Source organism: Sander lucioperca, chromosome 2, assembly GCF_008315115.2.
Source record: "Sander lucioperca isolate FBNREF2018 chromosome 2, SLUC_FBN_1.2, whole genome shotgun sequence".
In the NCBI taxonomy this organism is placed as follows: Eukaryota; Metazoa; Chordata; class Actinopteri; order Perciformes; family Percidae; genus Sander; species Sander lucioperca.
In genome coordinates this window covers 46,593,792-46,611,116 of record NC_050174.1, presented here as the reverse complement: position 1 = coordinate 46,611,116, position 17,325 = coordinate 46,593,792, and the positions used below count along the sequence as shown (strand labels likewise).

Genomic DNA, 17,325 nt, shown 5'->3' with positions numbered 1-17,325 from the left:
AAAAGGTCAATGTACTTACTTTATATTTTTCTGTGACTGGCATTAAAGGAATAGTTTGGCATTTTAGGAAATACACTTATTGTACTTAAATATAAAGCTGCAGCCAGAATATGAAAACATAAAAGACTGGAAACAGGAAACTGCTGGCAAGCAGAGCATGCCAGCAGGAGGATTTTGGATGGCGCGCAGAGCGGCTTTTTTAAATGCTAAAGCGTCTCCTTACCTCACACTCAAACCTTGTCCAATTTCACTCCGGTACCGCTCACATCATGAGTTCAAAGCATGCCTGAGCCCGTCTCTGTGTTACTGCAGCGCGGGAAGTACATCTAGATGAACGGCGCCCACCCTCCCGCCATGTTGCCAGTGCCTGCCATCCAGCGGACTTTTTGCTGGAGAAGCTCCAGGCATGAAGGGAGGGTGTACGTTGTTCATCTGATAAATACAACGCAGCTTTTCTTTGGTTTTGGAGTGAGCGGTGAGCGACTTTATTGGGGTGAAACCTGAGTTGAGTGCGAAGCGATATTGAGCGGAGCGGCCTGGAACAGCTTTGAGAGGGGGGGAAACAAACAGCTCCGTGAGCGAGGGGCAGAAACTCTCACCGCTCAACATGCTCTGGTTGGCTGATGAGTACAACATTGCAGTACAGAAATGCCAAACATACGGTCTGTCAGAGGTAGTTCAGAAACAGTGTTAGCATAATGTAGTTTGACCACCAGACACTATTACTACTACTACTACTACTACTACTACTACTACTACTACTACAGTACATACAGTATCTTGATCATCATTTTTCATTACCAACTTTAAATAACACTTTGTGTACTGTATTTATGTTAAAAACAAATGTGTTTAGAGTATTTTTCAAACTCTTAGTTATTGATATTGGTTTGGTGGTGAAACTAACATAATCAAACCCTGACCATCTGTCCCTCCCAGGTATTTCCCTACAACACAAGCAATGATTTGCTAAAGCATCTGACCCAGGTCTGCCCTAATTTGTCCGTACCTTGATTTGTCCTTTGGCCAGGATCTTGTCTGTGATCTCTCCGTCCTCTTTGCACTTCTCATAGCAGAGCAGCCTCACAGTTTGAGAGCCCTCCAGTTCAATCTCAAACTCCTTGCACGGAAACAGAGCAAAGACATGTTGCACAACAATCTACTTCAATTTCATTAGGGCTGGCCCTTCTTAGTCGATTAGTCGACTGATCAGTCCTTTTGGTCTTAGTCGACTAAGATTTCTTTAGTCGATTTAGCCATTTTTCATGTTTTTTCATGCTTAATGATTTATTTCCAAGAAACGTGAGCACATTTGGTACTTTTGCATGAGTCTTTGTGGAGAAACTTAGTTACAGATGGTAAATGGACGGCATTTATATTGTGCTATACTACCACTCAAAGCGCACAGATCTGTCAATTAAATCAACTAATCGATCAGTCGACAAAATCAGAAGAGTGTGACAGCCCTACATTTCTTACAGTTTATTATGTCTAGGGGAAACACAGTCTTTTATTTCCTGTCTTTAAAGACACAGCAGTAAATACTGAAGCTGGATCTCACCCATTCACTTTCTAAACTCGGATTTGCACTCTCACCTCGTTCCAGTTGGGCTCTGTAGAGTCTCTGTACACACGTGTTTTGGCTTTGTTGACAAAGTAGCCGAAGGAATCCACCTCCAGAGAGCAGTAAAGGTCTAGTGGGCACAAGCACAAGTAGTTTTAAGGGTTGAATCAAAATAAAACTAAAGACTGCTAGTTGAGACATGAAGAAAGAGCTAAGAGGAGCGGAATCCCCACTGGTTGAAACATGCCACTGACTATTGCGTGACTAACTTTAGTAACAGAGAGCACAAAATAGAGTTTAAGCAGGCAGTGATTTGAGAAGCCAAAGACATATTTAAGGCGCCCACCCAGCTGACAGCCACAGATAGAGAGAGAGAGAGGGGGGGGCAGCAGATGAGTCAGGGCCAACACAAGGGATGATGTGACATTACGTGCACCCCGTAGAATAATCAGTGAGATGATTGCTAGTCAAAAACAGGACAATAAAAGCCACTTACTTAAGCTGTGTTTCAGCCCTGATGCAGAGTGGACGATGACATTTAGGAAGCCGTACAAACCGGGAGATTCATCATCTGTGGAGGGCAGCGTTCAGATTATACAGATTAAGATTAAGACAAAACTGTAGGTATATTAACCCTTGTATTGTCTTCCTGTCGACCATGCACCTGTTTTCCTCCTCTGTTTTGCCTGTTTATCATCTTGGGCAACTTCATTCCAACTTAATAGCACTAGTTCTACATTTCTTTTAGGGATTCATGGTCAATAAACCTCATTTAGATGACATTATACATAATATTTGAGTAAAAAAAACAAAAACAGAAATAATAAATTCTTTTGATTAATGGTTAAGATCAGAGCAACGTTTGTTGATGGATCATCACAGATGTGTTTTTGTCAAAGTTTAGTCACGGTACTGTTTTAAAAAAATTTTTTTGCAGCACACAATCACACCTGTTGTCATCCTTGGCTTGCCTGTTTCTTTTTTTTGTTTTTAAGATTATTTTTTGGGCTTTTCCGCCTTTAATGGATAGGACAGCTAGGTGAGAAAGGGGAGAGAGAGGGGGAAGACATGCAGGAAATCGTCACAGGTCGGATTTGAACCCTGGACCTCTGCGTCGAGGCATAAAGCTCTATGTTTATGTGCGCCTGCTCTATCCACTGAGCCAACCCGGCCACCTTGGCTTGCCTGTTTGTAAAGCATAAATATAAATTATCAACCAATTCTGTGCTAAACCTAGGCTTCTAGCCAATGTCATTCAGTTATTTTAGGGCAATTTGGCTAAAAGAAACTCAAATTTCTCAAAAAGAAAGTTTGAAAACTGGTCAAATTTGAACAGGACAGGTGGGCTCAAATCTATATCAAACCCTAAAAAGACACAGTGAACCTTACCTTCCTTATTCATGCTCATTGGAATCGTGTGAACAGTCTGGAGTTTCACACATGAGTTAGTGAGCATCTGCAGCTCCAGAGAGGTCAGAGAGAAGCTTTTAAAGCCTGCGGGAAACAGTCAGGGTAAATGTAAGTCACACATATGACATTATTTTAAACATGGGAATCACAGAGGCCTCACGATACAATATCATCACGATACTTATGTCACGATACGATATTATTGCAATTTTAAACTTATTGCAATATTCTGCAAATATTACCTTTTTTCCAACTTCAAATTTTTCCCAATGTCAAATTATGTCCCCAAAAGGAAACTTTGTCAACATCTGTTTTATCAAAAAAGATAAATGTCTCTGTTTGTTCATCTCACTTGAATTTTATTGCTGCAAAATGGGATTGCCAAGCAGACAAACTGACCGACACATACATAATGATAGATAAATCGATACTTGGCGTCTGTGTATCGATACGGCATTGCCACGGAAAATATCACGATACTATGCTGTATTGATTTTTTCACCCACCCCTATTATTAATATGACATATTATAACTGTTTTCTTATAGAAAGCACCAGGAAAACTCACACTTCTTCTGCTGCTCGCGAACGATCTCCCTCCACTCGGCACGTTCATAGTCAGAAGAGATGAGAAAGGTGAAACCCTGAAAGTAAAAAAAAAAAAGGAAGATATGCTGTATTTTTTAGTGAACTCTCATGATTTAATGCTTGTTAACAGCAGATGGCAGCAGAAACCACATTAAGAAGTTGTTTATTGACAGTACAAGATATTCCCAAAGATATTTTGCATGAATTTTATACGTGTTTAAATATCCCTCATTTTGGAACTTTCTTAAGGACCCCTAAATCACCTTGCCGTTTCTGTTGGCCACTCTGAATGCCATGTTGGGGGACATGAGAAGCAGCAGAGACTCTTGTTCTGATAACTTCTTCCTCAGTCGCTCAATCGCCTTGGGTCCTTTGGTGGTTCTCTACAGATGAACAGTACCGGGGTTAATGTGATGCAGGACATGCTGTCTAGACATTTGTTCGATTCACATGTGCTAATCTTTAAGTTCCTCATTTTATTTTACAGTTTTGTGTCTTCGGACTTTGGTACAAAGCTGTCATCAATTCTACAGTGCAGTAGTATACATACTAATAAATCATAAACTACATTCTGTCATGTTTTCCTTGTATTTTGTGTTGGTGAGGTTGTAATGTGTGTAGGTGTGTTTGCCATCTGTGTAAGCTCACCTTCTCTCTTTGGATCTCGTTCTTGATCAGGGAGATTTTGATCTTAATGGCGTCGATCTCCTCATCCTGGACCAGAGGGATGGGGGTGGACTCGCAGTCCTCGATGGTCTGGAAGGTCAGGTCGGCCAGTGGGATGTACCACTTACAGTCATACTGTTGCCCTTTTCTGTTGGAGGACAAGATGTGTGTATTTATTGGTTTTATTGTTTCACTTGCTTTTAAAAGGTGCTGTAGGTAGGATTTGCGAAGATCCAGGACTTAGCCAAAAAAATTTGAACATCAACAACTTCTCAGTCCCTCCCCCCTTTCCGCTAAAGCCCAGAACGGTCTCCTAAGCCCCTCCCCCCACAAGGGAGAATGAATGCGTGTGCATGAGCAGTGATTGACACGTAGTTAGAGACACCCCCCCCCCCCCGGCCCTGATTGGTGCATCTGAACAGGGAGCTGTGGATTTTTGCAAATCGCACTACAGGCTGTAGGTGGTGCCAGAGGAGCCAGATTTCTTTTTTTTTTTAATGACCTGCTTCATGTAGTTCTACTCGAACATATGGTCAGTTTCAGCAAATATGACAAAAAGTTAGTTTTATAAGTCTTACCAACTGCACCTTTAATATGCTTGTTTTTATGTGTTGGTTTTATTGTTTTACCTGTTTTCAATGTGCTTAATGTGCTGGTTTTATTGTAAAGTGTCTTTGAGTACCATGAAAAGCACTGTATTAATAACATGTGTTATTATTGTTAATATTATAATGACAACATGTCTTCCTCACCCAGTAATTGTCATGTTGTCGAGTTTTTTTTTTTTTTTTACCAGAATGGTTTTTAACAGCAGTGGAATATCACTGTCAAGTACATTTACTCAAGTACTGTACTTAAGTACAAATTTGAGGTACTTGTACTTTACTTGAGTCTTTTCTTTCAATGCCGCTTTCTACTATTACTCTACTACATTTTCAGAGAGAAATATTGTATTTTTACTCCACTACATTAATCTGACAGCTTTAGTTACTAGTTACTTTACAAATTAAGTTTTTTGCACACAAAACACATGTAGTTTATGAAATACGATGTTTTATTATAAATTAAACTAGCCAACAATATATAGGCATACAAGTCCAGCTGAAATCGTTTCCAGTTTCTAATACGTGCGGATTACTTTTACTTATAATGCTTTATTTTCATTTTCCTGATGATACTTTCATATTTTTACTTAAGTAACATTTTCAATGCAGGTCTTTTACTTGTAACAGAGTAGTTTTACAGTATGGTATTAGTACTTTTACTTAAGTAAAGGATCTGAATACTTCTTCCATTACTGTTTTTTAAGCAGCGTTTAACCAACAGTACGACTAGCCACAAGCTCGCAAACACATTTAAGAAACTGATGGAAAATGTATAATCTTTATCTTCCACTGAAACAATGAAACTGTTCTATTTTCAGCAAAAGCAGAATTAACATTAGCACGGCCACGTTTAATGTCTGTCTGGGCGGCGTGGCTCTCATTCCCAAACAGGGATTTGAAACGGTGGATCTTCCAGGTCTACAAGCCTGGATCTCGAATAACGTTGGGCTGGACACTCACCCCGCAGCCTGTTTCTTCAGCTTGGTGCAAAGCAGCAGGTCGGTGAAAAGGAAGACGTGACGGAGTTTCCTGGAACCTTCGACCAGCTCCACCATGAAGCGATCCCTGAGCAACTGACGGTTCTGCCAACAGGAAATGAGAAATTACATTCATTCATCATTACACTCATAGTAAGTAACTCTTGTTTGCCTCAAATGAACCCAGATACAAATACAGGCTGTATGCTTGGAATGATCTTAATGCTGCAGTAGTTTTGACTAATACAACTGTGAGTAAGGATTGAAGCATTATATTAATGAACGTCCGTTACATTCAAGCCATTGCCAAATGAGTTGATAGAAAGCTAGTTATCAGCTCCACAAAACTTTCTCTGTATTTCTCAGTATGGCTGTGTTTATGAAACGTAGTAGTCCGGTGACTTTCGCGCACAGAAGCTCGAGTGATGCGTTTAACGTCACCGCTGAGAAAGGACAACGGCAGCGTTCAGCTTTAGAGACGAAGAGGACATACAAATTACAGGGATTATTACCACTTCTGAAGAGTCCATCATGTTTTTTTTTAATCCTCCGTGTCCTCCTTGATTAGACGGGTTAAACGCTACTAGCAACTGTGTGGAGGAGGGGGTGGGGGTGGTGCGCGATCACCTAACCCTGATTCTCTACTGGGCACGTCTGTGCTGCGTTCCGGTTTAGTTCCGTCCTCCACCACCCGCCGTACCACACCGGGAGCGTCTCAGAAGCAGAGCGTCTTGCTGCCCGACTCACAGATTATATTGTCTCTACACATACTTTACAGAACAATCACATGTTTATTAAGCTGGTATCTACCGTCCACTCCAAGCACTCCTGTAATTAAACGTCATGCCTTCTCTTTTCTGGCATTGTCTATTATGTTTTTCAACCTCCAAGATGAATCTCTCGTTGTCCGTGGTGTTATAGAGGAGACAAACGATATTGGGGGGGCGTCTTTTGGTAAATTGACTGGATACTCTCTGTGTTTCACTTCCTGCCCGGCTGTCTGAACGGCCTGCGGCTTGTGTGAAAATAGACCTGCTGCGTATCTTTAGCGGAGCGGAGAGCCGCTTCACGCGCTCTTCTGGGATGCTCCGCCGCCGTGGCGCAGCAAGAATTGACTTGAATGGCCGTGATTGCTCGTGGGGGCTGCGGCGCCTCCGGAACGCAGCGCAGACACGCCTGGTGGAAAATGGAGTAAAGCTTGCTTCATGAGGATGCGCTGACAGTGTTGTTGTCATTACTTAGAATTCCTCATGGGGGCGACAGAAACTACGCACTATAGCTTTAAGCTGCTTTCAACCACTTTTGTACTGCACCAAAAGAAAATAGCTGCAATACTCTGGGGAACTGCTGAAAGTACAGTATCTAATTTAACTTTTACTAATTTGGGGTTCACAAACAATGATTTTGAGCTGATGTTTGTACGTTATTGTACAGCCTGTGGTGTTGTAACTGCTGTCGGATGAATGCGACCAAACCTCATAGAGGAAGTAAACAAAATCATAACATAATCATAGCGTGGCTGTAGACTTAGTCTTGTTCATTTTTGTGTTATCAATCATTTATTTGTGACCTCTAATCATCGTTGATCCGTCCAGCCTGAGGTTGGAGGCAGATGTGATGACATGAGCTCTTCCTGCAGCAGCGTGCATCTAAGTTTCCGCTCTTCCTTTGGACCTCTGGGCTGAGGCTGTCTACTGTGACACAGCCCATGTGAGACTTTGCCATCCCACACCAACCACAGTTCGACAAAAACAAGGAAATCACTGCAGCATGGTTTTCCTGTTCTGTTTTCTGCACACTCCAGTTCAGTGCTGGCTGGTTACAGGCCTGATGCTATGGCCCTCAAACATGTTCAGCACTGTCCTGGTTTCAAAAAGAGGCGACAGGGTGATATCCGCTTATTGTTTTGTGACACAAACACCACAAATAGTCAATAATCCAATGGAAAAACAAGAGCTGTAACTGCGCAGTCCTCACACCCTCCTGGCACTGGAATCTGCTTCTGTTTTTATTATGCAGTAATGAGACGTTGAGCAGCGAGGCATGTAGGTGAGGTGAACCAAGATAAACTTGGGTTTAAATGGTCATAGTAATTACAGTCGAATTTAGTCCAGAACTGATTACGTACAACAACAACAACAACAACAACAACAACAACTCGTATTTCACACTGATTGTCATGTGCTGGCTTATCTGTCAATCTCCTGGTGGGACTTCAGACTTCCTAAACTATATATACAAAAGAATGTTCCCAAGAACTTTCTTTGATTTAATATCCCACCCTGTTGGGCAGGGCCAGTTCCCAGAACAACAGAGGAAGTTTTCAGTCAGTTCATCTGAATCAGAGCCCTGAGATGCATGTTGTGTAAGGGGGACAGAGGGGTCAGGAAGCCTGGGTAAGTCGGTACACACCCAGCGCAGAAGCCTGGTTAGACAGTTTAGTTGATAAGGAGTGTTGCAGGTCATTTCTGGGAAGCAGAGTTGACACTGCAGCAGGGAAGGATGGGAGTAATCGATAGGTTTTCCTGGTTTGCGACACGGAGACCCCTTGCCTCCAGTGTTTGCACTGCTTTGTCACGAGCTTCCTCTACGCTCCACTTCCTTCACAACTACAGTAAAGCAGACAGGCTGAGATGAGTCAGCAGCAACCTGACTCACACTCACACGGTTTTATTGCAGCTTCCAGACACCTTGTGCTCAGAGTTTTTTACTGTCAACAGACAAGACATGAAGTAATTTACGGGGGCATTTAATGCTGCTGTTTTAGTGAGATAATCAAATAAGTTCAAGTGTTCTAAAATTCTGTACAGTATTGATTTTTGGGACAAAAATGTAAACCTCAAGTCCATATAATCAAATGTTCAGTCAATCAAGAACTTTAGTAACATATTATTCCATAACATGTAACCCAATTCTCTTTATAAGTTTGATCCACACTAGTGGCATGGCACTATGGATGTCAAGGTCGGTCTGTAAAGGATGATTTATGCTTCTGCGTTAAATCGACGGCGTGGCAACATACATAGGTACGTGGAGACATGGATCCTACGTCGGACAATATGCTGGACCCTGACGTGCACCTCTCAAAAAATGTAACTACACGTGATGATGATGCCGTGGCTTGGTAGGAGAGGGTTAACCTTTCCTGCTACAGATTTCCCACGTGGTCAGAAAGCACAGGGGAGACACTTTGCTTCTCCCACTATGACTCTAGAGTCAGCACTCGCTCCGAAGCTAATCACCGTCACTCTCTCACTCTCTCTACCACACACTCCCCATGCACACACACATGCCGGCCCTGCTATTCTCTTAAAGCGTAACTCTCGCCAAAATGCAACCTAGGGTCTTTTTGTGAATGTACCCGAGTCAGACTTTCGTTTAAAAGCATATTTAGGACGGAAGCGCCACTTTTAAAGCAGCCATATTATGCTCATTTTCAGGTTCATAATTGTATTTTAAGGTTGTACCAGAATAGGTTTACATGGTTTAATTTTCAAAAAACACCATATTTTTGTTGTACTGCAGTGCTCTCTCTCACTGCTGCAGATCCTCTTTTCACCTGGTCTCTGTTTTAGCTACAGAGTGAGACCTCTTTTCTTCTTCTTCTTCTGTACTATCTTTGATTGTACTTGCACATGCGCAGTAGCTCAGATGTAGATCATGTCAGCTAGCTAGCTCCATAGACAGTAAAAGAAAGGCTGTTTCTACAACTTTGGTCAGTTACAAGGCAGGATTACCTGGCAGACTTCTAAATGAGGGCGCACATGTAAGTAGTTCTTTTGTAGATTATGGTGAACTTGTGTGTGTTGTAGCAGTGCTTTGCTATTGAGAACGAGGTAGCATGCTAGCGTTAGCATTAGCGTTAGCATGCTAACGCTACGAGCTAATGGTTGCGGTTAGCCTGCTCGTTTCGGCTTGTGACGTCACAAGCCCTGCCGATTTTGAACAGCTCACCCAGAAGGCAGGACACATTCAGAAACCGTATCTCACTCTAAACACCATGGATGGATTTTTTTCAAAGTTTGTATGCGTGTGGAAGCACCAGAGACACAAAAGAACACCCCAAATCCCAGAAAAAGTGATTTTTTCATAATATGGGCACTTTAAGATTTACCGTATTTTCGTTTTTTGGTCAAATGGCCTTTTGAACGGGAGTGCTAGCGGCACTTTTATGCTAGCCTCAAAATAGCTATTTTTAAAACACTAAGAAGGCTCAACACAACATGAAACTTTGCTCCAAGTATCACCAGGGGCTCTACACATGAACTCCAGCATTGACAACATTGTTTGTGTACACAGAGTTTACTAAAAAGAAATGTTTTGAGCAACTCACCGTAGCTCTTGTTGTTTCCGGCTGCTACCACCTCGGCAGTCAAAACCAGTCGATATCAAAACAAGTAGCCACAAATTTAGTAAATCCCTTGTGCACCGGTGTAGTTCATGTGTAGAGCCCCTGGTGATACTTCAAGCAAAGTTTCATGTTGTGTTGAGCCTTCGTAGTGTTTTAAAAATAGTGATTTTGAGGCTAGCATAAAAGTGCCCCTATTACTCCCGTTCAAAAGGCCATTTGACCGAAAAACGAAAATACGGTAAATCTTAAAAGTGGCGCTTCCGTCCTAAATATGCTTTTAAACGAAAGTTTGACTCGGGTACATTCACAAAAAGACCCTAGGTTGCATTTTGGCGAGAGTTACGCTTTAAAGAGATCGAAGCACACACCAATGCACACGGATAAACTTCAGGCCACTAACGTAGGCTACAGTTTCATTTCGCAAGACACTGTTTTGGTTTTAATATTGGATATTTGTGAAAAAAGTCAGAAAGCAATCGCAATTCTTCTAAATGCTGTATAACAAAACATTGTTGCGCCTAACAGTTAGCAGATCACCAAAAATGGGCCTAAGTTAGTGAAGCATATACTGGACAAATATAAAACCATATACAGTAAGAGCAGGAGCAACGCAGGGAGTCAATATTGTGGTGCAAGGCCTCGTCGCTGTGCCACCGCACCAATCAAACCACTAAATACTGTCCTTAGCAGAAGGAACAAGCTCTACCTACTCTTAATTTGTCATTCTCTTCTAATCAAGCCCTTGGTGAATAACAACTACAACAGCCTGTGCTATATTCAATCAAAATGATTGATAGAATTTATTTTGTTGAATAACCAGCAAATCTAGTCTCAATTAAGTGCCTGCCTCACTTATAAGAAGTAGTCTAAATGCAGCTGACAACATGGAGGGGACGTTAAAGCCTTGTTGATTTATCTACTAAAAACATATTTTATTTGCATTTGGTTTTCAGCAGGCCTGAGCACATTTATTTGAAAAAAAAGTGGATTTATTTATCCCTTTGGAGTCAGAGCTAGAGCTGGGCAATATATGGATATATCGATATTGTGATATGAGACTAAATATCGTCTTAGATTTTGGATATCGTAATATGGCATAAGTGTTGTCGTTTCCTGGTTTTAAAGGCTGCTTTACAGTAAAGTGACGTCATTTTCTGAACTTACCAGACTGTTGTAACTGTTCTATTATTTGCCTTTACCCACTTAGTCATAATGACTAAGTGGGTAAAGGCAAATAATAGAACATTATATCCACATTACTGATGATTATTTATCAAAAATCTCACTGTGTAAATATTTTGTGAAAGCACCAATAGTCAACACTACAATATCGTAGCGTTATCGATATCGAGGTATTTGGTCAAAAATATCGTGATATTTGATTTTCTCCATCTCGCCCAGCCCTACTGACAGAGCCATTAGTATATCTCTGAGATCATGAAAAGTAACTCAGCTTTCCACACTGACCTCTCCCTTCTTAACTGTCATGGACTGTCTACGTGGGGTGATCTCTTCATTTATACTGGACAGGAAGTTCTGAGAGATGCGCAGGGCGTCCTGTAACAGCGGATAGTCCGGGTGGCTGGAGGGCGTGTGCTTCAGGAGGTCCTAGAATAGACACAAATGATGACAAATTCAATCCCCAAAACTCTCTTCATGCAGACAAGATGTGGCTCCAGATTTGTGTTTGGCAGGTTGACTTACATGCAGAACGAGCGTGCTGCGCGTCACTCTGTCCACAGGTTTGTAGAGAAGAGCTGTGGAGGAGGAAGAGTCAGCTCAACAGGCCTAGGCACAGCTCAACTACTTATAGCATTATTGATTTTTGTGGAGGCTTGCCATTCATTTCACTCAGTACTCACTTTCCAGTGAATTTTTAGCCGACTGGTCTTTGCAGTCCTTTGTGCTTTTGACTTTGAGATTCTGGCAGAAAGATATCAGCAGAGGGAAGGGTGAGAAAAAAAAAATACCCTCATTAAATCCCTGCCCCACAGCGCAATTAAAACAATCAGCTCCACTATAAGGAGCTGCATTGCTTTTACACTGTGAGCACCGCTGAAAACTGCCCTGTCATCACTTGTTTCGGGCAGCTGTGCAACATCAAATACTTGCCTGCCGCAGTCCTGCTGTGCGTAGCGTGATTACATACCTCAGATATCTCTGCAAACTGAGCATTTGCCTGGCAGCACTTGTCCGCCATCTCCACAGCAACCTCATAGTTATCCACAAAGGCCCGGTACACTCCAAGCTGGCTCGCCTACAGGGCACACGTCGAGCACAGATTAGATCGATTCTTTTACAGAGAAGATCGATTTTACTAGTCTGTGATTGCCACTGGGTACTTTGCAGTGTCAGTGTATGCTGTGCTCAGACATGAGTCAGCATTACAGTATTACATGAGAAATTAATGCAATTGAAGGTGATTCAATGTTTGTTCACGTGTCTATATATAAATCCATGTATGTATGTGTGTTTTTCATCTTTTTCATCCAACAGCAAACACTGAGGTAGCTCTTATTCAGCGACCTCCTATAAAGCGTTTTGTTCTCCTTTACTGCCTGTAATGTGGTGAAGAGAGGCTTTTATCTGGCCAGGGGATGACTCCAGGCAGTCTACTCACATGTGCACTGCAAGATCCACCGAGCATTACTAACAGCCACCTTTCCTCCCTGAAAGTCCCCCTCTTTTTAACCGTCATTAATGATAAAGGCATGACATTTAAGGAGTGCTATAATTAAGTTTCTGAAAGTTAGTGACGTGACAAATGGTGGTCTGTTTGATCAAAAGCCAACATACAATTTGATGATGTGAGGTTTCATGTTATTTAATGTTTGGTCTTCTTATCCAAAAGAGGGTTTAAATCAGCTGAAGGGATTGCTTAACCTTATGAGGTAACTACACACTCATACTGCAGTTAAACAACTGCTCAAAGTATTTCAAATCGAACAATTATTGCAACATTTCACTCATATCAGCCCATCAGTTACTTTGTCTACTGCTGCTCTCACATTTCCGTGTTTACTTTATTGGCACACATTTTTTCTGCTGCGTTCAAGTTAGATCAAAAGAAGAGGAAAAACAGGTTTTTGTTGCTTTGACTGAGACATTGTCATGACCTGTTTTCCTCCAAAATCTTGAAGTAAGTCATTCTTCAATGAGTCCCCCTTACACAACATGCATCTCAGGGCTCTGATTCAGATGAACTGACTGAAAACTTCCTCTGTTTTTCTGGGAACTGGTCATTCAATTGTCATTTTTTCTGAGGCATGGTTGATTATATTTATGTTAACGTAATTTACACAATATAAATGGATTTCCAACACCAATGGATTACTTGGTACGCTTGTGTTGACACATTTATTCATGACAGAAGGTAGGACATAACATAGGCAAAACAATTTTTCACATACACAACTTGCAGTTACAACATGAACATTTCTGTTCTTAGTTTTCCTACTGAAGCTAATAAAAATATCATCACCATACCAGTTTCTGGAAGAGGTCGCCCACACACTGCTGGTGGCCCCAGTCCTGGACTCGGGGTAGCAGAGCATCAAAGAAGTCCTTGTGGATCTCATGAAGCTCTGGCACATTGAAGAAGATGGTCTCTATCTGCTGGATGGTCAGCATTGGTTGGGAAGTTGTGGCTGCGGCCCTCAGAGGCTTCATGGGCTGGATAAATAATCACAGTCCATATGAAAGCAACAGTTACTGAAGCTACTGTAAGAAATAATAATTCATTCAGGCTCATCTTCAACAGAAAACCTGTGCCAGTAAGAAGAAATAATACCACAGTTTACTTTTTCTTTTTTTTGTTATCTTGTTTTTGTAGAAAGAAGCCTTTTCACAAACACAACAAGGGTCAAAAGACACACATTTAGAGTATAGGAGATCTGCTGAAACAAGCTAAATTGCATTATTCCATTAGCACATTTATTTTTTTTGTAAATTGACAATATCTATGTGTGACTGTAACAAGTAATAGTCAGCCTTACTCAGAGCAGTGACCACTGTAACCACAAATGGCAATTACAGGATAATGCTAAATGCAAAAATGTAGTGCAACACACTGTAGCACTAGCAGAGAGGAATCTGTGAACTGATGACTCAGTAATGTCAACTAACACCAACAGTAACTAACACGGCATTATCTAGCTGAAGTTTGCTAACATTAGCTAACATAATTTATCGTGTATTAAATTGAGCAAGGGTATGTTTTTATGACCTGTTAAATCATTTTTTTTATTTGTAAGAGGAAGAATGTGTTATTTCTTCTTTTGAAAGTTAGTTTCACAAACTGCATCAGAGTAATGTCAGTTACACAGCAATATCTATAAAAAACAGTTAGCTAACATAAGCTACGGCTTACCAGACCAAGGCTGTAGCCAGAAAACTATTTAGCAGGGGTGTTTTATCAGTTATGAATTTAACTTTTCATTTTTAAGAGGAAAACAAGTTTTATTTTGTTCTTTTAAGAGTTAGACCCAGTAATGCCATTGACACAGCAATAGCTAGCATTACCTGCTAACTACATTAGCTAACTTTAGCCGCCATGACTCAACAAATTTAACCTTTTATTTGTATATATATATATATATATATATATATATATATATATATATATATATATATATATATATATAAAAACACAGAAGCATTTAAAGACAATACAATTAAAGATGCTAGCTAAACCAGCAGTTGTTTCAATCATATCGCTCTGTCCTTTTGTCTTGCAGCCAACTCAGGAAATTATTTTGTGTGTGTGTGTGTGTGTGTGTGTGTGTGTGTGTGTGTGTGTGTGTGTGTGTGTGTGTGTGTGTGTGTGTGTGTGTGTGTGTGTTATAAGTTAGACATACTATCAGTAGGGCCTCCAGGTGGCTGAGATAAGTCTCCTCACTGGCCAGGATTCCTGACAGAACCCACTTTCTCATCTCCAGCCCCTTCTCCTGATCCAACTCCACCTGACACAAACACGGTTGAGAGAGAAAACTATTTTCAAACAGGAAGAGAAGATATTCTCCACCACAAGAGGCTCATGATGAAAATATGATAAGCAAACTGTAAATGGGTTTGATCTTTAACATACCACCCACACACCTCTGCAAACCCCTGGCTGCAGATATTGTTGTTGTAGGATTAGGGACAGACCAGATTTGATTAAACTCTGTAGGAGTTTTACATTCCAAGACGCCTGCTCCAGAGACTCCTAGCATCTAATGTGTTTCTAGTCCAGGAGTTGTTATTCCAAACAGGTCAAAGCCATCAGTCATCCTGGTGCAGCCTATCATGTCAGTAAGAAGCTCACTGGAGCATTGAGAGAGGTGGTATCAAGCTATGCCATTATATTAGCAAGGTTTTTTTTAAAAAAAAAAGCTGCATACTGACTAAGCCCCCCCACCCTCCATCATGATTTAGGCTTTGAAGATCACCAAGTGTACACATCAGAGGATAGGAATACCACAGATAGGACAGGAACCGGGCAGAGGGGGAGGGGAGCTGGGGAGCTCTTTTAAACATCTGTTCACCCACATGTTTGCTGAGCTTTTATGGAGTTTGTCAGCAATGCCCTGCTTCATACTGAAAAGCACTCCCATCTGGGAGCGATGTTGTCAACTGCATATTCTATTGTTGGCTTCTGGATGCCTCAGCTGATTGAATGCCTGACTGAAGGGCACTTCTTCTGTAGCTTTCTAATGGGTACATCACTGATTTTACACATGAAGTCCAGGTTACTTGTGATACAGAGCACTACTCAGCCTGTGAAAAAAGTTGTGTAATGTCACCAAAGTCTAAGAAAAGAACCCAAATGATGTCGTCATTTAAGGAAATTTTAATTATTTTCTCTGCTTTGCATATTATTTACTTGGTCAGGCATAGGATTCAACCCAGGAAACGTCTAGTCACATGTCAGCCTCTTTAAAAATGATTTAGATTTACACTTATACAGCATTTCTTTAATAATATTAATTTTGAAAGATTTGTGAAATTACTAAACAATCCTCCTGTCAGATACTGCAGGAAATCTAGTGGTTTGTTTAATAGCCCAAAACATAAAGGGAAAGCTGTTTTTTTTAGTGCAAACTGACAAAAATACAGATTTGAATATAATATTATCTGAGTGTCTCCAGCATGTTTCTCACTTTTATGCACATGCAGCAACACCACATAGGAGTGAAATAACAAGAAGCAAAATCCCCTTAGCAACAGGAAGAACGAGGTTCATGGGAAATGTTGGCATAATTCAGTGAAATACTTCAGTGAAGCACTGAAACTGGCATGGGAGAATTTGGTGCAATTTATTTAAAAGAATTATATTAAGCAATACAAATAACGTGAAATTAACTTGTGGGCTTTAACAAATGATCTGCTGTCCTTTTGAGGAAGAATGTTGGGATTGATTTGGTACTTTTACACTAAATACACTAGGGCTATTGGAATGAATTCCGAAAGTCGAATATAATTCGAATAGTAAAAAAATCAATACTATTCAAATGCTGAAATTACTATTCAAATGTGATTTTTTTTTTGTATAAATAGGTTGGCTAATGTTAGCTAATCTCCCTCTTCTCATGTCACGTCTGATGAACAATAAGTTACGAGAGTGAGAAACACATGGCATTGTGAGCTAACGTTACGTACCGAGCAACGTTAGTACAGGGGGGAGTGACAGGCTGCGGCTGGAAATCGGAAGAAGGATGGGAAATAGTTTTAACATGACTTTAAAATCGACATCCACCGAGCCAAAAATGCTTATGTTATCAATAGTTAGCTCGTTCTGGTTTCCTAAGTGCGTCACGAGTTATAGGAGCTTAGCTGGGGACAGCTAAAGTTTATGTTAGCTGCCCGACAGCTGTCAGAGTTAGCTTCGACTTCATATAACCTAATAGCTGTATTCTCAGTTATGTGACAATCTGCAAGAAACAGGTTGCTTTTCATCACTAAAATAGTAGTGACAGCACCGTTTGGCTTAGTTATTAATGCTGTTAGCATAGTGGCTAACACTATTGTTACTTTGTTTATGACAAATTGTTTCGGCTGTGCTTTCTAACATGATGTCATTGTGCTAACCGAGCACCGTTAGCTTTTACAACAGAGCCGCTTCAATACACTTGTTACATAATGTTTCATTACAGAGTTCTCTGTTGATTTGTGTTTGTCGCTGTGT

At 40.9% G+C, this 17,325-nt stretch overlaps 1 protein-coding gene across 1 annotated transcript in view; it reads right to left on the bottom strand.

Moving 5' to 3' along the window:
- The window catches only part of si:dkey-91m11.5 (PH_BCR_vertebrate and RhoGAP_Bcr domain-containing protein), a 50,957-nt gene that overhangs the window by 12,765 nt on the left and 20,867 nt on the right, over positions 1-17,325 (bottom strand). Inside the window, exons 3-16 of the mRNA XM_031302189.2 lie at positions 15,017-15,121; positions 13,647-13,832; positions 12,310-12,417; positions 12,023-12,083; positions 11,865-11,917; positions 11,628-11,768; positions 5,793-5,914; positions 4,210-4,375; positions 3,825-3,944; positions 3,542-3,617; positions 2,954-3,058; positions 2,061-2,135; positions 1,597-1,694; positions 1,010-1,120 (exon numbers count right to left, since the gene is read on the bottom strand). Coding sequence (XP_031158049.1) covers positions 1,010-1,120; positions 1,597-1,694; positions 2,061-2,135; positions 2,954-3,058; positions 3,542-3,617; positions 3,825-3,944; positions 4,210-4,375; positions 5,793-5,914; positions 11,628-11,768; positions 11,865-11,917; positions 12,023-12,083; positions 12,310-12,417; positions 13,647-13,832; positions 15,017-15,121 — 1,527 coding nt within the window. The remainder of the gene's footprint in view (positions 1-1,009; positions 1,121-1,596; positions 1,695-2,060; positions 2,136-2,953; positions 3,059-3,541; positions 3,618-3,824; positions 3,945-4,209; positions 4,376-5,792; positions 5,915-11,627; positions 11,769-11,864; positions 11,918-12,022; positions 12,084-12,309; positions 12,418-13,646; positions 13,833-15,016; positions 15,122-17,325) is intronic.